Genomic DNA, 22,189 nt, shown 5'->3' with positions numbered 1-22,189 from the left:
GAAGTCAACTGTGACCTAATCTTTTCTCTACAAAAAATCAATTGGGAAATTCTGTTCATCTGTGCTCACACACACACACACACACACACACACACAAAACCTATTTTTAAGAATGAAAGGAAGTTCTATACTGCCCTATGCTGGTGAATTATTCTGCTTTGAAAATCCACTCATTTATTTAACAACTATTTATTGAGCCCTCTTTTGTGATAGGTCCTTGGTTGTAGGCTTTAATGATGGGGAGTGAAAAAAACTCAACTCCTTACCTTCAAGGAGCTTACGTAGCTGGTGTTTTTAATGCAGTTTCAAAATCCATTCAAATTAAATGATCTTTATTTTAAAAAATTGATCAAAGCTTAGTGAATCAAATTTTCTGCTTATTGAGATGTCCAATAACAATATATTTAAGTAAATGATAGTACATGCAGATCTGACGGCAACCTTGCATGAAGACATAGCTGTGTCAATTGCTTATAGTCAACATTTGTTCCGAGTGGTGAGTGTTCAAACTGTACTTCTTATTTTTTTAATGTTTATTAGTTTTGAAAGAGAGAGCATGAAGGAGAGGGGTACATGGGGAGAAGGGAACAGGGGATCCAAACCAGGCTCTGCGCTGACAGCAGTGAGCCCAATGGGGACTCAAACCCATGAACTGAGAGATCATGACCTGAGCCAAAGTCAGACACTCAACTGACTGAGCCACCCAGGCGCCCTCAAGCTGTATTTTTAAAAAAATTTTATTTCTTTCAATTCATGACTACAAAGGTCTTTTCTTTCTTAAAAATTTTTAATGTTTATTTATTTTTGAGAGACAGAGTGTGAGCAGGGAGGGGCAGAGAGAGAGGGAGACACAGAATCTGAAGCAGGTTCCAGGCTCTGAGCTGTCAGTACAGAGCCCAATGTGGAGCTCGAACTCACAAACCATGAGATCATGACCTGAGCCAAAGTCAGACACTTAACTGACCATCCAGGCACCACTCAAGCTATATTTTTAAAAATCATGTTGAGTTATGATTGCTATACAAAAACCTGTGCATATAATGTATAAAGTTTGGAGATATGTATACAACTATGAAACCATCACCACAATCTATGCCATAAACATATATATCACCTCTAAAAGCTTTCTCTCACCCTCTTTATTTATTATTATTAGTAGTAACAGTAGTGATAAAAACACTTAACAAAGATTTACCATCTTAGCAAGTTTTAAAGTATATTTACTATATTGTTAATTACAGGCATCATGCTGTACAGTAGATCTCTAGGACTTATTCTTGTATAATCTGAAACTTTGTACCCTTTAATTAATATCTTCCTGTTTGTCCCATACCCCATGCCCAGCGACCACCATTCTATACTCTGCTTCTTTGAGTCTATTTTACTATATCATATGGTATAGTTGACCCTTGAACAATGCAGGGGTTAGGGGACACAGCTGAAAATCTGTATATGACTTATGACTTCCCCCAAACATAATAGCCTACTATATAGCCTACGAATAACATAAATAGTTGCTTACCACACATTTTACATGTTATGTGTACTATATACTATATTCTTACAATAAAGTAAGCTAAAGGAAAGAAATGTTAAGAAAATCACAAGAGAAAAAGAGAAAATCATAAGAGAAAATATTTACAGTCCTGTAATATAAAAAGTTTGCGTATAAGTGGACCTGCACAGTTCACACCTGTTTTGTTCAAAAGTCAACTGTACTTATCCTTCTGTATCTGACTTATTTAATGTCACACCCTCCAGGTTCATCCATGTAGTCACAAGTGACAAAGCTTTCTTCTTTTAAGGCTGAAGACTATTCCATTATATGTATATATACCACTTTTTCTTTATCTGTTCACTCATTGGTGGACATTTAGGTTACTCCCATCTCCTGGTTATTGTAAATAATGCTGCAATGAATATGGCAGTGCAGATATCTCTTTGAGATACTGATTTAATTCCTTTGGACATATACTTAGAAATGGGGTTGCAGGGCACCTGGGTGGCTCAGTCGGTTAAGCATCCGACTTTGGCTCAGGTCATGATCTCATGACTCATGGGTTCGAACCCCACATCAGGCTCTGTGTAGACAGCTCAGAGCCTGGAGCCTGCTTAGGATTCTGTCTCCCTCTCTCTCTGCCCCTCCCTTACTCACATTCTGTCTCTATCTCAAAAATAAATAAACATTTAAAAAATGAAAAAAAAAAGAAATGAGGTTGCACCAATTTACATTCCCACCATCAATATATAAGGATTCCCTTTTCAACACACCCTTGCCAATACATATACATATATTTTTAATATATATTTATAACAGTCATCCTGACTGATGTAAAATGATACGTCATTGTGGTTTTGATTCGCAATTCACTGGTGACTAGTGATGTCGAGCACCTTTTCATACACCTGTTGGCCATTAGTATGTCTTCTTTACATATGTGTATATTCGGTTCCTTTGTCCATCTTTTAATTGGGCTATTTGTTTTTACACTATTGAGCTGTAGGAGTTCCTTATGTATTTATTAACCCTTTATCATATATATGGCTTGCAAATATTTTCTACTATTCTATAAGCTGCCTTTTCATTCTGCTGATTATTTCCTTTCCTTTGCTGTGTAGAAACTTTTTAGTTTGATATAATCCCACTTGTCTATTTTTGGTTTTGATGATTGTGCTTCTGGTGTCATATTCAAGAAATCGTTCAGAGGGCTAATGTCAGGAAGCTTTTTACCTATGTTTTTCTTATAGAAATTCTATGGTTTCAAGTCTTATGGTTAAGTCTTTAATCCATTTTGAGTTGATTTTTATGTATGGTATAGGATAAAAGTCCTTTTTTCACTCTTTTGCATATGGATCCAGTTTTTCCAACACCATTCATTGAAAAGATTTATCTTTCCTCATTATGTATTCTTGGCACTCTCTCATGCTGTATTAAATGTTTAAAACATAACCTTTGAAAGATCCATATAATAGAGTACAATGAAACCATTAGAAATGGTTTTGTAGATAAAATAGAAACATAATCATTAAAGATTATTAAATTTAAAAAGCAGATTAAAAAACAGTCCTCAGGAAATGATACCATTTTTATTTTTTTAATACATAAAAATAGAGCAGAGTTATATAAAACATTGTTAATGGTGGCTCACAGAGTAAGCTGATTCAAGAGGCACACTTGAGGATCTGACAGACAGCAAGATCTCTGTCCAAAATTCCCACTCAGTCTAGATGTGCTCTTTTGGATAGAGTCTTTCCTGACTCTCCCAGTCAGAAGTGAAAGCTCATCCTCACAGCTTCTAAAGCATTTGGATGCAGCCTCTACTACACCATTTACAACTTTGTATTTAGAGTGGAATGTCCAGAGGCTTCATTTTAGGCTGGTTTGTATCTGACTCTCTTTTCTGTTTAAGTAGTTCCTCAGGTTCGGGATCTTGAAGAAGATCCTCTTTTTCCCTCTAGAGGTTGAAAGTGCCAGGGGCTTGCCTTCTTAGCCTAGGCTCTTTTCTCACATATAACTTGCCAGACCAGAAATCAGGAGAAAAAGACTGAGTTCTCTCTCTAGTGGCTGTGGCTCCAGTAGATGACAGAGCTCCAGGGTAATGGTAAAAGTGTCCAGGATGACACTGGCTACTATGCTCTGGGCAGGAGTGGACAGCAGAATCTGTACTGTTACAGATTCATCCCCTTAACAGTGTTTGTTACAGAGCGAGCATTTTAAATTTTTGCTTAAAAATAAACAGGGGCACCTGGGTGGCTCTGTCGGTTGAGTGTCCAACTCTTGATTTCAGCTCAGATCATGGTCTCATGGTTCATGGGATCAAGCCTCACATGGGGCTCTACACCGACAGTGTGAAGCCTGCTTGAGATTCTCTCTCTCCCTTTCTCTCTCTGCCCCTTCCCTGCTCTTATACACTCTCCCTTAAAGTAAATAAACAAGCATCTAAAAAACAAAAAAAAGAAAACAAACAAATCCCCATGAAACTCAAAGCCAGAACTTTCATACTTTGATTTTAGGTTTCCTTCCCCAATCCAGCTGCTACCATTTACTTTTCATAGTCCTCAAATGCCACATGCACTGTGTCCAGGGCTTTCAGGTGTATTCACTGGGAGAGATAGGATGGAGTATGCTTACTCTGTCATACCCAGAACCACAACCCATTCAAATATCCCCTTTAATAATTCCTTTTCCATTGAAATGAACTTATTTCTACTGCCTTCAACCAATAACTCTGGTCTAGTTGTATAATTTATCCAACAAATGCCTGTTTTCCTAACCAGACTAAGAACTTCAAAGACAAGTTTATAGCACTGGGCCCAGCACAGTGTTTATTGAATGAATGAATGAATGAATTTCACTATGGTAATCAACAATTATTCAAAGAAGATGGTTATTTTTATAATCTATTTGTGGTCCTTAGGTGATTCATTAGTTATGAGACTAATCTGTTTTCTCATATATTATAGGCAAAAACCAATAATCTGGTAATGGTCATCCACTGTTTGGTGTACCCAGAATCCTCCTTTAATGGGGAATTGATTCTTTCTGCATCCAAAAAGTGGTTCTGGTGAGGACTTCCAGTCACACCTCCCTCCTTTCACCGCTATGACCTACGCAAGCCTATCAGAAGCCTCAACCAGGATTTTTCAAATTTGAACTATGGAAAAAGAGTCCCTCCCTTTCTCTATGTTGGTGGGAAGCTAGTCGTTAACAGGAAAGAACAAAGTATAAATAGACCGAGAAGCACAGAAAAGAGATTCTGATTTCATTCATTTGTTCTGACTTCATTCCCTGTGTCCTTCCCACACTGGTTAAAAGAGTTAATATATCCTCTGTTTTGTCAAAGCTAGTTTGAGGTGAGTTTTTATTTGTCATCAAAAGTCATAACAAATGCAATTTGAAAGATTAGGCTTCTTTTGGGATTTCTTTCCCTCATAAGCCCTTTCTATAAGTTTGGGAAAATATGTACTTTCAAAACACAATATGTAAATCCATGTCATAAGTTTGTAGCATCTCTTATGTTTGAATCCTGTACCATGTCTTATCACTTTCCTGTTTCCATATTTACAGCAGTATTCCTTCTTTTTCTCATTTAAAAATTTCTCATCACACTTTTTTAAGTAGTCTCCACACCCAACATAGGGCTTGAACTCATGACCTTAAGATCAAGAGTTGCATGTTCTACTGACTAAGTCAGCCAGGTACCCCTTTCTTACCACATTTCTGACAAGCAGTTATTGACAAAAAAATATAAAATCTAGAATCTTGGGTTTTATTTTTGCCAGAATTTATTAAAATTATGATTTTTTTGCCTATCATATAAGTCAATATCTTAAGCTTGATTTTTTTAATAAAGATTCTTCAGAGTTCTCATCATTTGTTCTCCCTATAGAAATGCTGTATATATTTTTGCTATCTTATAAATAATTGTTAACAGAAACTCACTTCACTACAAAAAAATGGAAATGATATAGGGAGAGAGAGAGCAAGGAAGGAAGAAAATACCAAGAGAAACTTAATATTTCAAAAAACCTTTGTTTAGCTGCAGAAATTTTTTTAATGTTTATATTTTTGAGAGAGAGAGACACACAGAGCATGAAGAGGGGAGGGGCAGAGAGAGAAGACACAGACTCTGAAGCAGGCTCCAGGCTCTGAACTGTCAGCATAGAGCCTGACATGGGGCTCGAACCCACGTACCATGAGATCATGACCTGAGCCAAAGTTGGACGCCTAACCAACTGAACCACCCAGGCGCCCCTAGAAATCTTTTTTTTTTAAAGTAATCTCTGTTGGGGCGCCTGGGTGGCTCAGTTGGTTAAGCATCTGACTTCAGCTCAAGTCGTGACCTCATGGTTCCTGAATTCGAGCCCTACATCGGGCTCTGTACTGACAGTTGAGCCTGGAGCCTGCTTTGGATTTTGTGTCTCCCTCTCTCCCTGCCCCTTCCCAGCTTGGACTCTCTCTCTCAAAAATAAATAAACATTTAAAAATAATAATAAGTAAATTAAAAAAAAATAAAGCAATCTCTGTGCCCAACATGGGGCTCAGACTCACAAGCCCAGTATGACGGGTCACATGCTCTACCAAATGAGTCAGCCAGCCTGCCCCTGCTGCAGAAATCTTAATCAAACAAAATATAATCCCATGCCCAGAGGAGAAAAAAAAATAACACTGATCCATTTGAAAAAGTAAGAAAGTGAGAATACCTTCTCATCTGCAGTACCCTACCACAGCCAAAAGGGGCCTCTGAGAAACTGCTAGGGTCCTAGAGCCTGGATTTCTAGGGAAAAGAAGTCTCTCAATGTCTGGAAAATGTTTATTTACCAACAGAATCAAACACTTCAAATACAGCATTGTACTCTTCTCACTAAAAGAAGATAGGTATTCAAGAGAAAGGATATTTAGTTTAAGAATTCTTTAAGAGGGGTGCCTGGGTGGCTCAGTCAGTTAAGCATCTGACTTTGGCTCAGGTCATGATCTCATGGTTCATGGGTTCAAGCCCCGCATTGGGCTCTGTGCTGACAGCTCAGAGCCTGGAGCCTGCTTCAGATTCTGTGTCTCCCTCTCTCTGCCCCTCCCCCACTCAGGCTCTCTCTGTGTCTCTCAAAAATAAATAAATGTTAAAAAAAAAACAAGAATTCTTTAAGAAATTCTGACTCTTTCAACATGAAAGTACTAGTGGTGACAGTGATACATCTTCACTGTCACAGAAATAATAAAGTATACCTCTACTTGAGAGTTATGATTCCATGATATGTAAAGATGCTGCCCTGATAACTTAATACCAAGAAATGAACAAGTTAATATCCTCAGTGACTTCAACTTACAAATTAATATAGTAGCCCTAATTTATCTCATGTATTTGCTAAGGTAAATGAATAAATAAAAAACTAAAAAATAAAGGGTGCTCGGTTAAGCATCTGACTTCAGCTTAGGTCATGATCTCACGGTTTGTGGGTTTTAGTCCCGCATGGGACTCTGCACTGACAGCTCAGAGCCTGCAGCCTGCTTCAGATTCTGTGTCTCCCTCTCTCTGCCCCTCCCCTGCTTGTGCTTTCTCTCTCTCAAAAATAAATAAACATTAAAAAAACTTAACAAATAAGACTATATGTAAAATTTAGGGTATATCTTAAAAAATACCAACACTTTAGGGCACCTGGCTGGTTTAGTTGGTGGAACATGTGACTCTTAATCTCAGGGTTGTGGGTTAGAGCCTCATGTTGGGTATAGAGATTACTTAAAAATGAAATCTTTTTAAAAAATACCAACATTTCAAAGTGAGAAAACCAGCCTGACTAGCCTGAATCAGCTTTTTAAAGAACTCATGTGCTATGCTCACTTTAGCAGTACATATACTAAAACTGAAATGATACAGAGATTAGCATGGCCCCTGAACAAGGATGACAGGCAAATTCGCGAAGCATTCCATATTTAAAAAGAAAATCATGTGCTATATTCTTGATCCTAAAACAACTTAAAAAATTTTTTTTAATGTTTGTTTATTTATTTTTGAGAGACAGAGACGGCGCAAGCAGGGGAGGGTTCAGAGAGAGAGAGTGATACAGAATCTGAAGCATGTTCCAGGCTCTGAGCTAGCTCTTAGCACAGAGCCTGACGTAGGGCTCAAACCCAGAACCGTGACCTGAGATCGTGACCTGAGTGGAAGCTGGATGCTTAACCAACTGAGCCACCCAGGCTCTCCTGAAACAACTTTTTTTAATTAAAATTATTTTTTTATAATTTTTTAATGTTTTTATTTACTTTTGATACAGAGAGAGACAGAGCATGAGAGGGGGAGGGGCAGAGAGAGAAGGAGACACAGAACCGGAAGCAGGCTCCAGGCTCTGAGCTAGCTGTCAGCACAGAGCCTGACGCGGGGCTTGAACCCACGAATGTGAGATCTGACCTGAGCCGAAGTCGGAGGCTTAACCGACTGAGCCACCCAGGCGCCCCTTAATTAAAATTATTTTTAATGTTTATTTATTTTTGAGAGTCAGAGTGAGACAGAGTGCAAGTGAGGGGAGGGGCAGAGAGAGAGGGAAATACAGAATCTGAAGCAGGCTCCAGGGTCTGAGTTGTCAGCACAGAGCCCGTCGTGAGGCTCAGACTCACAAAGCACGAGATCATAACCTGAGCAGAAGTTGGATGCTGAACCAACTGAGCCACCCAGGCGCCCCTTAATTTTGTTTGTTTATTTATTTATTTTGAGAGAGAGAGAAAAAACAAGTAGAGGAGGGGCAGAGAGACGGAAAGACAGAATCCCAAGTGGGCTCCATGCCTGATGCAGAACTCAACACTCATGAACAGTGATATCGTGGTCTGAGCCAAAATCAAGAATCAGATGCGAAACCGACTATACCACCCAGGCACCCCAACCCTAAAACAACTTTTATCTAATTTCCCAACTGCGATGATCTGAAAAGATAACAAATTAAAGGGCAGAATTTTAGACAGAATAAACATAACATTACTTGAAAATGTATTTTTCTAAGAGGTTCTTTTCAGAGGGGCCAGAATTGTGGCAGCCATATTCAAATCAGCCACAAGTCACATTGAAAAGTAAGCAAATAAAGAGTAATTATTAGCTGAGTTATAAACACAAGTGTGCTAACATGCTGAAATAGAATTATTTGATTATTAATATTCCATTTTCTGTTTCCTTCAGAAAAGAGGAGCTGTCACATCTACTTGAAAGGTTTGCATACCTGTCACATTTGTCTTTTGCCCTTTTCTTTTTCTCCTCGAACTGTTCCAAGAGGCCCTTTGATTTTCCAGCTGACAAAGGAAGAGGAAATAAGCCTCTATCATTTGTATTTCCTCCAAATAGCTCGGGTTTTGTCTGGTATTTTGTGAAAATACTAGGTTCACTCTGTTAAATGAAAAAAAATCACAGCATTTCATACATTAAAATATTTATAGCATTCACTATTTTCTAAATAATATAGTCACATTTAAGTGTAAACAATAATAATAAAAAATAACATGGCATGTATTTCCTTTTTATTTCATATATATCAGAAAATCATATTAAAGAAACTTTTTTTAGTAATAAGGTTTACGCTGTATCAGCACAGCGACATTTAAAATATCAGCTAATTGGTGTGCCTGGCCAACTTGGTCAGTAGCACACCTGACTCTTGCCCTCAGGGTCATGAATTCAAGCCCCATGTCAGTTGTAGAGGCTACTTAAAAAAATAATAATAATAAATAAAAATAAAATATCAGCTATAATGGCTTAAAATCAGTTGCACAGGGGTGTCTGGGTAGCTCAGTTGGTTAAGCATCCAGCTCTTGATTTCGGCTCAGGTTATAATCTCACAGTTTGTGAGTTCGAGCCCTACATCAGGCTCTGTCCTGACAGTGTGGAACCTACTTGGGATTCTCTCTCTCCCTCCCTCTCTCTGCCCCTCTTCCACTTGCTCTCTTTTCTCTCTCTCAAAAAAAATAAATTAATAAACTTTGAAGTTGCACAAATTTGAAAGCAATAACTGAATTATTTATGCTGTCTCTGAGATATGTTAAAGTTTTTATACTAATAGGTTTAACTCAATAACTGTTGAACTAGACTTGATAAGTTTGACATGGACTGGACAGTAGGCCTGCTGGCATGTGGTGAGCCATTTCCTGCAATTGAGGCAAAACTTACTCTGAAACATTCAGGGAGTACATTTATTCCTTTACATCACTGGGTGCCAATTTTTGTACTGAAATACTTATCTGAGAGCATACCTTACTATCTTAAAGCACTGACTTAATCGTATCCCTGGAGTCTCTGTTTAATGCAGGTTAAGTCTATATATAAAGTTACATATAGTTTTAAGTCAAAATAAATAAATAAGTAAAAATATTACTGACCCACTAAAGTAGACAGGTTGGTCTCAAAAAATCAAGGACTCAAGAGACTCTATTCTTGATTCTGGCCCTTATTCATTAACCAAGTCCTCAGAATCCTCATGTCCTTCTTAAAGTAAATAATGTAGCCTAGTAGATTTTAAAAAGCATCTAAAGGTTCTTAGGAAAAATGTCTATATAAAATAAAATTTGTGTTACTTTATTCCTACTTTTCTAAAGCTCTTCTTTCTTATGAAACATTTACAAACCATAGTATGTCTTAGCAAATGTCATGCAATATTTGGCTTTCCCTAAGAGGTCAAGGTTTTGGCAATATTCTATATTGCTTTAGTAATAGAAGAAACTGCAAATATAAATATTTTTTCCATTTCAGATTACCAAGTCTGATCCCAAGACTATCAGAGAAATGAGTTACCACCAATCAAGCACAAATCCATTTAGGAGAGTAATCCTTAGAGATGTATAATTCTAAAATACAATCCAACAGACTATATCTTTATAGCTTATCTCCATAATGACTATGAAATGTGTACAGAAAAACTGTGGAAATGAGACTCACATCCAGAGAATTCTGTTGTGACTGTTTTGGATGTCTCAAGTAGACAAAGTCCAAGGGTGCTGACAGAGTCTCTGAACTTTCTGGACAGAACTGGGATCCAAAGAGGAACTGGGAATCACTGAGACTGGAGTGATCAGTCTGATTATTACTCCAGCTAGAAGAATTAGTGGTCCTGAAATTAAGCAAGAAAAGTAAAGCAAGTACACAAACATCTTGAACAAATGAAATCATAATTCACAACTATTCATTTCAGAATATCCTGGGCAGAGTACTAGTTTGTTCTTTTTTTTTTTTTCAAGGTTCTCAATAGAGATTGGGGAAGCATTTTATTTTATTTATATTTATTTATTTTTATAATAGTTTATTGTCAAATTGGTTTCTATATAACACCCAGTGCTTCTCCTTACAAGTGCCCCCCCCTCCATGACCATTACCCTCTTCCCTCCTCCCCTCCCCCTTCAGCCCTCGATTCATTTTCAGTATTCAATAGTCTCTCATGATTTGTGTCTCTCTTTCTCCCCAACTCTCTTTCCGCCTTCCCCTCCCTATGGACCTCTGTTAGGTTTCTCCTGTCAGACCTATGAGTGCAAACATGTGGTATCTGTCCTCTGCCTGACTTATTTCACTTAGCATGACACCCTCGAGGTCCATCCACTTTGCTACAAATGGCCAGACTTTCTCATTGCGATATAGTACTCCATTGTGTATATATACCACATCATCTTTATCCATTCATCAGGTGATGGACATTTAGGCTCTTTCCATGTTTTGGCTATTGTAGAAAGTGCCGCTATGAACATTGGGGTGCATGTGCTCCTATGTATCTTGTGAGTAAATCTCTAGCAGTGCTATTGCTGGGTCATAGGGGAGTTCTAATGATAGTTTTTTGATGAGCCTCCACACTGTTTTCCAGAGTGGCTGCACCAGTTTAAATTCCCACCAACAGTGTAGGAGGGTGTCCATTTCTCCACATCCTCGCCAGCATTCAATAGTCTCTTGATTTGTTCATTTTAGCCACTCTGACCGGTGTAAGGTGGTATCTCAGTGTGGTTTTGATTTGTATTTCCCTGATGCTGAGTGATGCTGAGCATCGTTTCATGTGCCTGTTGGCCATGTGGATGTCCTCTTTGGAAAAGTGTCTGTTCAGATCTTCTGCCCATTTCTTCACTGGATTATTTGTTTTTCAGGTATGGAGTTTAGTAAGTTCCCTGTAGATATTGGATACTAGCCCTTTATCTGATATGCCATTTGCCACTATCTTTTCCCATTCTGTTGGTTGCCTATAGGTTTTTTTGATTGTTTCCTTTGCAGTGCAGAAGTTTTTTGTCTTGATGAGGTCCCGATAGTTCATTTTTGTTCTTGATTCTCTTGCCTTTGGAGATGTGTCGAGGAGGAAATATCTGCAATTGAGGTCAAGGAGGCTGCTTCCTGCTTTCTCCTCTAGGGTTTTTATGGTTTCCTGTCTCACATTCAGGTCCTTTATCAATTTTGAGTTTATTTTTGTGAATGGTGTAAGAAAGTGGTCTAATTTCATTCTTCTACATGTTGCTGTCCAGCTCTCCCAAGACCACCTGTTGAAGAGGCTGTCTTTTTTCCATTGGATACTCTTTCCTGTTTTGTCGAAGATTAATTGGCCATACACTGTGGTTCCAGTTCTGGGCTCTCTATTCTATTCCATTGGTCCATGTGTCTGTTTTTGTGCCATAATTTGGTCTGATCTCCTAGTCCCCTGCACACTGCCAGGACTATTGATAAAGGAACACAAAGAAATTCTGAATATCAGGCATTTTGATTACAGCAACTTGAGAACAATCAGATGGAAATTCAAATATTAAGGACTGACACTACTATTCCTGGTACAACAGCACTGTGGGTATAACATCATTTTGGAGATCAAAGTTCCTGAAATCTTTAGGGACTAAAAGAACATTATCTGGCTCAGTCAATTAAACATCTGACTTCTGCTCAGGTCATGATCTTGTGGTTCATGAGTTTGAGCCCTGCATCAGGCTCTGTGCTGACAGCTCAGAGCCTAGAGCCTGTCTTCAGATTCTGTGTCTACCTCTCTCTGTGTTCCTCCCCAACTCATGCACTGTCTCTCTCTCTCTCTCTCAAAAAATGAATGAACATTAAAAAATTTAAAAAACAAAAGTAAATCTATTGGGGCTCCTGGGGGACTCAGTTGGTTAAGTATCCGATTTTTGATTTCCACTCAGGTCATGATTTTGCAGTTTGTGAGTTCAAGCCTCATGTTGTGCTCCGTGCTGACAGTGCACAGTCTACTTAGGATTCATTCCCTCTCTCTCTCTCTCTTACTTTCTCTCAAAGTAAATAAATAAATAAATAAGTAAATAAATAAATAAACAAAATAAAAAGTTGAATCTGTTAATCACTAAGGGAATCTACATCATAGCACACTAAGCAATTATGTAACTGAGTGTATAGAAGGTGAATTAGAACTCTCATTAACTCTCCTAGAGTATACCTGCAGGGAAGAAAGGGACCAGGATTAGAGGGAGAGTAGGAATCATAATAGAAAAAACACAAGACAGCTTAGTTAGGGACTGAATGCTGTGTCTCCCCCAAAATTATTTTGTTGAAGCTCTAATTCTTAGGGTGATAGTATTTGGAAATGGGGTTTTGGGGAGGTAATTAGGGTTAGACAAGGTCATGAGGGCAGGCTTTCACAATGAGATTAAGGTCTTACAATAAGAGACACCAAAGTTTCCTCTCTCTCTCTTTTCAAAAAAATTTTTTTAATGTTCATTTATTTTTGAGAGACAGAGACAGAGCACGAGCCTGGAAGGGGCAGACAGAGGAGACACAGAATATGAAGGAGGCTCCAGGCTCCAAGCTACCAGCAGAGCATGATGCAGGGCTCGAACCCATGAACTGTGAGATCATGACCTGAGCCAAAGTTGGACATGTAACTGACTGAGCCACCGAGGCACCCCTCTTTTTTTTTAAGTTTATATGTTTGTTTGTTTGTTTGTTTATTTATTTATTTATTTATTTTGAGAGAGAAAGAGACAGAGCAGGGGAGGGGCAGAGAGAGAGAATCCCAATCCCACTGACAGTGCAGAGCCCAAGGCAGGGATAGAACCTAGAACTTACAAAACCGAAACCAAGAATTGAACGCTTGACTAACTGAGCCACTCAGACCCCACTGCCTTCTCTCTTTCTCCTCCGTGTAAGGACACAGAGAGAAGACAGTTGTCTGTAAACCATGAAAGGAGCCCTCATAAGAAATGATCTGGCTGGCATACAGTTCTAAGATTACCAATCTCCAGAACTGAGGAAATAAACTTCTACTGTTGAAATCATCCAGTTTAGGATACTTAGTTATGGCAGCCCAGCAGACTAATATAAGCCTCATCCACATTGAAGAATATGATCAACTCAGATTTGTGCATAGGAGGATCCATTAAAAACTGTTTATGAAACAAGGTGGTGTTCTCTTTCACACCTTTAGTGTTTTATTCTTGCTTGCTTTAAGTACTTCCAGCTTTGGACCTCCATCTTGCTTCCCATAGATATTTACATTTAAACCTCACATATGGGGGTACCCGGGTGGCGCAGTCAGTTGAGTAACCAACTCATGATTTCAGCTCAGGTCATAACCTCACGGTTTGTGGGATCATGCCCCATGACCAGCTCTGTACTGGCAGCCCAGAGTCTGCTTGGGATTCTCTCTCTCCCTCTCTTTATGCCCATACCCTGCTTGTACACATGCGCATGTGTTCTATCTCTCTCCCTCTCAAAATAAATAAATAAACATTAAAAAAAAAAGAAAGATCTCAACACCAATTTGGGTTACTCAATGCTACTATGTAACCTAAAAAAAAATGCTTTTCATTAAAACACACAAACACAAATCATTCCTTTTAAAAAAGCTAAATTAAAGTAATTACATAGCATATAAGTGCATATTGCAAGCCAAAGGGACAATCATACATTAATGCAAGGCAAAAAGAAACTCTAATAATTCAGCACAGGAAAGAGCAATTATTTTCACTCATAGAACTATTTTCTAAGATTAGCTAATGTAATGGGCTGCACACATATATTATAATGTGGGTTGCATAATCATTGCTCAAAATAGCTTAAATAGCTCTCTGTGACTCCCTTCTTAGGTTAAAGAGAATAATTAGCTGTGCTAGATAAAAACAAAAAACAAAAAACTGTGAGCTTACAGAAATCACGTAGGATTTACAGCTAAAAGCTATGATCTGGAATTAAACAAAGATAGATTTTCTCTACTCTGTATCAACTGAAAGCATTTTATTTTCTCTTTGAGAAATAAAGAGCACAATGCTCTAGGTTTTTGCTGAATTAATAACTATCTTCAGGTAAGTATTAGGAAGAAAAGAAACTACCCAAAATAAAAGCACACCAAAAGCAATTAGAAATCCCTTAAATCTATACTATTTCTGGGGCACATCCACCAAGTTAACAATGGCAGGCCCACTGCACAGCGGATCGACACCAATGAAGGAACCTCAGTGGAGTAGTAGAAGAAGCAGTATCTCAGTGAACCTTGTCAACAGCTTGGGTAGCTCTTAACCACAGTCCCTACAGATGGTACCACACAAATGAACACCTATCTAACAACTGTCTTGATTTTGCTCCTTGCTGTTTCAAAACACCGCTCCAACTGAGGAGAGTTTCTAGAGGTTAGGCCATTTCTAATTCTCAGAGGCCTCGTATTCCCAAGGCCCAGTTCTGGACACAGAGCCACTGCTCAATTAACACACACAGCTAAGTTGACATTGCTTTTATCATCAGAACATAGGCAAGAGGAGGGGCGCCTGGGCTCAGTCAGTTAAGCGTCTAACTCTGAATCTCAGCTCAGGTCTTGATCTCAGGGTTATGAGTTCAAATCCTGAACTGGGCTCCATGATGGGTATGAAACCTACTTTAAAAAGAAAAGAAAATAGGCAAAAGGAAAAAAAGATAAGTATGGGAGAGTATAGCAGTGAAGGGAAAAGAAGGGGGAAAGCTATATGAAGTAACACTATTACTAATAAATTAACAGGAAAGGGAGCCTTTTTCAATGAAACCAATACAACTATAAGACCTTCATTAAGTGTCAGAGTATATAACCAGAATACTTACCCAGAACCTGAAGGAATACTGAGCATCTCTTTGATATTCCAGACATTAAAATTCATTTCTTATGGTTAGCCCTACTAAAAAGAGAGGAATATTAATTTAAAAGGTTAAGAAAGTATAACTTACCCCTAAAGATGACTTCACTGGTGACTATTATATACAGATAAGGACATTTCAGCAACTATATTCCCATCCAATTGGTGAAAATTCCCATTAACTATGTGTCAGAAAGAGGTATTTTGGGGGCACCTGGCTAGCTTAGTTGGTGGAATGTTTGACTCTTGACCTCAGGGTTGTGAGTTCAACCCCTACCCTGGGTGGAGAATTACTTAAAAATAAAATCTTTAGGGGGTACCTGAGTGGCTCAGTCGGTTAAGCATCTGACTTCAGCTCAGGTCATGATTTCATGGTTCGTGGGTTCGAGCCCTGAGTTAGGCTCTGTGCTGACTAGCTCAGAGCCTGGATGGAGCCTGCATCAGATTCTGTGTTTCTGTCTCTGTCTGCCCCTCCCCCACTCACACTCTGTCTCTATCAAAAATGAATAAACATTATGGGGTGCCTGATGGCTCAGTTGTTTAAGCATCCAATTTCAGCTCAGGTCATGATCTCACAGTCTGTGGATTCAAGCCCCACATCAGGCTCTGTGCTGACAGCTCAAAGCTTGAAGACTGCTTTAGATTCTGTGTCTCCCTCTTTCTGCCCCTTCCCTGCTTGCACACTGTCTCCCTCTCTCCCTCTCTCTCTCTCAAAAATAAACAAACATTAAAAAAATTTTAATGAATACACATTAAAACATTAAAAAAATCTTTAGGGGCACTTGGGTGGCTCAGTCAGTTAAGCACCCAACTCTTGATTTCAGCTCAGGTCATGATCTCACAGTTTGTGGGATTCAGGCCCGTGTCAGGCTGTGCACTAACAGCAAGGAGCCTCTTGGGACTCTCTCTATCCCCCTCTCTTCTCTCTCTCTGAAAATAAATATAGAAAGTTAAAAAAAAAGACATAGAGTTGAGATAACTGGATAGCTATATGAGAAAAGATTAAGATTGGATCTAACCTTTTGACCATACACTACAAAATATCCAAATGGATCAGAGATAATATAAAAATGAGATCATAAAAGCACTGGAGTTTCAGAAAGCTGATAAATTCCTGTATTGCCTAGAAGTGGGGAAAACTTTGGATCAAAATGCAGAATTGATAAGAGAAAACACCAACAAATTGGATTACATAAAATTTTGATTTTTTAAAATTTATTATTAAAATTTTTTTTATTGTTTATTCATTTTTGAGAGACAGAGAGCGAGTAGGGGAGGGGTAGAGAGAAAAGGAGACACAGAATCTGAAGCAGATTCCAGGCTCCTAGATGTCGGCACAGAGCCTGTTGGGGGGCTCAAACTCATGAACCGTGAGATCATGACCTGAACCAAAGTCAGACGCTTAACTAACTGAGCCACCCAGCTACCCTTGCCTACATAAAGTTTTTAAAAAGAACATTTTGTTTCAAATAAAAGTCTTACAGAATATGGTCAAGAAATATGAGCCAACAGTTCACAGAAAACGAAATACAAAGGCGTACGCGCACGTGCACACACACACACACACACACACACACACACACACACACATAAATGGGCAACCTCGCATTAAAAGAGATGCAAATTGGGGTGCCTGGCTGGCTCAGTCCGTTGAGTGTCCAACTTTGGCTCAGATCATGATCTCACAGTTTATGGGTTCAAGCCCTGCGTCGGGCTCTGTGCTGACAGCTAGCTCAGAGCCTGGAGCCTGCTTTGGATTCTATGTCTCCCTCTCTCTCTGACCTTCCCCTGCTCGTGCTGGATCTATCTGTCTCTCAAAAATAAAAATAAAGAACAAACAAAAAAAAGAAATGCAAATTAAAATCATTCAGATTTTGGGGGTCTGGATGGCTTAGGTGGTTAAGTGGCCGACTTCAGCTCATGTCATGATCTCATGGTTTGTGGGTTCGAGCCCCCCGTCAGGCTCTGTGCTGACAGCTCAGGAGCCTGTCTTCCTTTCTCAGCCCCTCCCCTGCATGCTTGTGCACTCTCTCTCTCTCTCTCTCTCAAAAATAAATAAACATTAAAAAAAGGTTAATCATAGAGATTATTTTCTTTTCTATAAAGGTGGTAAAAATGCAAGTATAATAATGTACTCTGTTACTGAGGCTGGGAGGAAAGAGGCACTTTCATGCACTTCTGTTGGGAAGGTCTCTATGGAGGAGAATCTGGCACTACCTAGAACATTTACAAATGTATTTACTGTTTAATCCAGCAATCCTACTTTTAAGGATTGGGATCTACAGTAATAATACTTTGGCAGAAACAGAAAATTATATATACACATGGCTCTTCAATACAATACCATAATAGCAAGACCACAAAAAACCCAATGTCCATTTAACAAACCATGGTATATTCAGACAATGCAGTTTTATGGAACTGTTAAAAGGAATATATACTCTTATATAAGATATACTTCATATACTCTGGGAGTGACCTCCAAAATATATTGCTAACCATATCCACGCACACAAGGCAAAGTAAAGAACAGTTTATGTGGTATACAATATTTCATCCAAAAAATGTTGAGAACATGAATATAAATAAATATACACACATAGCATGTGCTTATTTTTTTAAGGAAAGAAAAAAGGCAAAGAGGAAGAGAGAGAGAAGAAAAATAGATAAACTGAAACCAACAAAAATGTTTACCTTGGAGAGTAGAAATAGGGTGGAGAGGCTAGAAACTAAAGCTAGACTCCTCCAACTGTAGCAGTTTTAGAATAATGTAAGTTCTGTAAGTATATATAATCACATAGTTACAAAACAAAATTAAATGGGAAAAACAAAGCCATTTCTACAAAGGAGCAAAATGGAACATACAAGCTGGTTATTGAGCCCCACATGGAGGGTCTATTTCCTGTGCCTCTAAAATATGATCATTTGATACCACATTTCTAATGATGTATAGCCTAAGGACAAAATGAACAGCAAATAAATCTGTGTATTTGTTCAATAATCATAGTTAGTAAAAAAAATATATACAAATGTTAATATACATGTATATACACATACATGTAATATACATACATATGTACATGTAATATCTATCAGAATACAACAAATCAATAATAACATCATCAGGAACAAAAATTTTCAGTGTATGAGAAAAGAGATAGAAATACAATGTAAAATTAAGCAAATACCCTACAATCATAGGTCTGAAATAAATAGAAAATTATTAGTAATTCTTGATGTACAACCCTAGTACTCAGCTTTTGGTCTTGAAATACCATTCATCACCAAAATGAACCAGGTCTGGGGTAGAAAATATACAACTTGAGTCTGGGACATCTTGTCTCAGAGAACAAGGAAGTTATCAAAGACTACCAGGGCCAAAGATTACTGGAAAGCTAACTTTAAGGGCTTCCTCTGTTAAATTTATATATTTTTTAAAACCCTCATAAGTCACTTTGGAGGATAGGCAACCAACTTATTATTTTGAAAGCTGGTAGGGTAGACAAAAGAATTATTTATCTTACCTTTCTAGAATATATGCACCTTGAAGTAACCAACATATAGATGTGAGAAAGTTCTTCTTTATAGAAGTATTCCAACTAATAAACACAGAATGGGTGGTACAATTAGATTATTACCATTTTGGAGGTCCAGTGAAAATAATGGATCTAGGCAATGATCACAAATGACTGTTTAAACCATGAGGTGAAAGGCTGATGGGAAATTTTATAATGAATAGATCAGGCTAAAAACACCTAAACCTCTCAATTGGTCTTTTATTCACAAAGATAGACACCAGCCCTAGTAAGAGCCTCTTGATGAGGTTTAACAGGAGGTGCCAAGCATTACCAAAGAAGTAAGTATACTTGCCAAAAATATTGAACCTTAATCTAATTAACCTTCTAGATGCAAGGACCAGTATACAGAAAATACAGTGGTTAAACAGAACAAGTAGAATGCAATCAGCAAAACCAGAGTGGTTAATTCTACAGTTTAAATTATCATATTCTTAATAAATTATAAAAGAAAAAAATAAATGATCATATTCTTTTAAAGCATAAGAGGCAAGAAAAAAAAGAGATGTGGGAGACTATAAATTAAAAGAGATTTATGAACCACACCAACCAAATGCAATTTGTTTGGATCCTGAATTATCAGAAAGCAATTAAGAAAATTTAAACATTGACTAGCTACTTAATGATATTAAGAAATTGTTATTTTAAGTGTGGTGATGATATTGTGGTTATGATAAAAACAGAGTCCTTATCTTTTATACATACATAAATTTTAAATGAATAAAATAATCTTTATTTTATTCAAACCTTGTGCTTTGCTTTAAAATAATGGAGATGAATTAGACGGCCTTGAAAAGGGATACAGGTTGATAATTGTTGAAGCTAGGTGATGGGTACATTTGCATTCATTCATCCAATCATTTCTACTTTTATATGTTTGAAATTTTCTGCAATAAAAAGTTAATATGTGAATGGCTAAATGCCTGTATTAGCTGACAACACCCAACGATGTTACCTCCAGCCTAGACCCCTCTCCTGAACTTCAGACTCCTACATTCAAGTGCGGGCCTGACATCATTACTTGGGTGACTAATTAGCACCTCAAACAAACTTGTCCAAAACCAAGATCATCATTTTTTCCCCCAAAATATTCTCCACCTACAGTCTTTCCATTCCAGTTAATAGCAACTCGATCTTTCTAGTTTCTCAGGCCAAAATCTAAGAGTCCTCTTTGACTCTCTTCTCCAATCTGTCAGCAAATACTATGATTAATTCCTTTTAACATGTCCACAGTCTGTTCACTTTTCATTCCTTCCTTTATAGGTTTACCAGATAAAATATAGGATGCCCAGTTAAATTTGAACTTCCTAAATATTACACAGGACACACTTATACTAAAAAAATATCATTCACCTGAAATTACATTTAACTTGGTGTCCTGCATTTTTATTTGTTAAATCTGACAACTTTAGATTCAGAGTTCCTCTAACCTTAAGTCAGATCATGTTATCCCTTTGTTCAAACTCTCCACTGCTCCTACCCTACTCTAATACAAGCCAGAATTCCCATGACTGTCTCTGGTGCCTCTGCAGTCTCCCCTTAGCCTTGTTTTTTTTCCTTTCTACACTCCATTCCACACTTCTTATGGGGCTTCTCACTGCTGCTCTCCCTTGCTGGGGGGTACACAACCAGCTTCAGACCCCTTTCCCATGTGGTTTTCTCCATTTGGTTCACTCTTCCTTCAGATTATCAGCATAATAGGCCAAACCACATGCAGGGGTTCTCTCAAACTGCTCAAACTGGAGCACCTCAATAATCAATGTTTCTCCTCTGCTTTTTCTCCACAGCATACCATTATTCTAATACGCTACACACTTTTTCAATGTATCTTGTTTTGTCTGTCTCAGCATATACACCCAAGCCTACAAGAATGTAATGTTAAGCTCTTTGAGGATAAGAATTTCTATGTGTTCTGTTCACTGCTATAGCCTCAAACTCTAGAAATTGTGCCTGGCACATAAAAGGTGCCCAGAAAATATTTACTGTTGAGGTGTTTTTTTTAATGAGAACTAAATTAGGACAATAGAATAAAACGTTCAAGTATCCACCAATTTAAAAATACATTATTATTTGTTTTCAATTATTACATTTCAAATTGCTGGGTCAGCATAGACTTATTACATATTTTAATAAAGAGGAAGAACTGAGGTAAATGTAGGATTCCTGACTCTTATGTTTACTTATTTCTTTGACAAGTCTGAGTTTTTTTCCTCTCATCCACATTTCGGAAATTCTTCCTTCTAGAGTCTTGATTTAGAATCTAGACACATACACATCACTACAAGACCGTTATTACTACATCTAGATGATAAAGCCTCTTTTATCTTCCATTTCTGTTTGTGCTGAGAAAGGAGAATAATTTATGCAGTATGTGGCTTGGGGTTTAGAATAGGTACGCTCTGGGTTCCAGACTTAACTGACTCCTAAGAGGTTTCTTAAATGTTGAAGAAAATCCCATGGCTGCACCTTTGCCTATGTCTAAGGACCTCATGGGGCTTGAAGTGCTGAGCCTCAGGTTTATCTATTCTCTATGCACTTACTTGTCACGATGCTACCTATTATAGGCTTTTAAATTCCCGGAGGGCAGAAATCCCATCTGCCTAAACCTATCCTTGTAGATGCTAGCACACTAGTAATGAAGATGTAGTCATTTTTAGGCAGGACACTAGGTAAATGAAAACTGAAATGCACACATTACAAACTTCTAAAGGCAGGCTTCTCTCTCCCTCTCATCCCCAATCGTATTAGAGGAAGCATAAAAGTAAAAGAAAGGTTTAAGTGCATGCAAGGAATAGGACTGTCTCCCTAGGAAGGGCTTGGCAAGGAACATGTGCACTGAGAATGCCCTAAGGGGAAGCACACCATCCCCACCACCTGACCCCGTCTTCAACACTGAGACTCCTGAGGCCACAGTGTGAGGTCCTCCATGTGCTCTTCTGGCTCTTCCACTAGGTCACAGAAAAAAAAAACAAAAAAAAACCAGTTCTCTCCCTCAGACTTTGTGGCCTCTTGGGCCTCAACCAGGCCCTCCTAAACCCCTTAATGGCCGTTTGCTCTC

At 38.2% G+C, this 22,189-nt stretch overlaps 1 protein-coding gene and 1 non-coding gene across 2 annotated transcripts in view; one reads left to right on the top strand and one right to left on the bottom strand.

The window, feature by feature from the left end:
* Nucleotides 1-22,189, bottom strand: part of CCDC36 (coiled-coil domain containing 36) — a 44,156-nt gene that overhangs the window by 12,938 nt on the left and 9,029 nt on the right. The window contains exons 2-4 of the mRNA XM_029919113.1: nt 15,525-15,598; nt 10,410-10,581; nt 8,704-8,867 (exon numbers count right to left, since the gene is read on the bottom strand). Coding sequence (XP_029774973.1) covers nt 8,704-8,867; nt 10,410-10,581; nt 15,525-15,580 — 392 coding nt within the window. The 5' untranslated portion in view covers nt 15,581-15,598. The remainder of the gene's footprint in view (nt 1-8,703; nt 8,868-10,409; nt 10,582-15,524; nt 15,599-22,189) is intronic.
* On the top strand, nt 7,330-7,433 carry LOC115275553. The gene has a single exon (XR_003901623.1). It is a non-coding gene; the product is annotated as a U6 spliceosomal RNA (small nuclear RNA).

This window comes from Suricata suricatta, chromosome 12 (genome assembly GCF_006229205.1).
Source record: "Suricata suricatta isolate VVHF042 chromosome 12, meerkat_22Aug2017_6uvM2_HiC, whole genome shotgun sequence".
In the NCBI taxonomy this organism is placed as follows: Eukaryota; Metazoa; Chordata; class Mammalia; order Carnivora; family Herpestidae; genus Suricata; species Suricata suricatta.
Note: the sequence above shows the minus strand (reverse complement) of the source record. Positions and strands in the feature narration are given on the sequence as shown.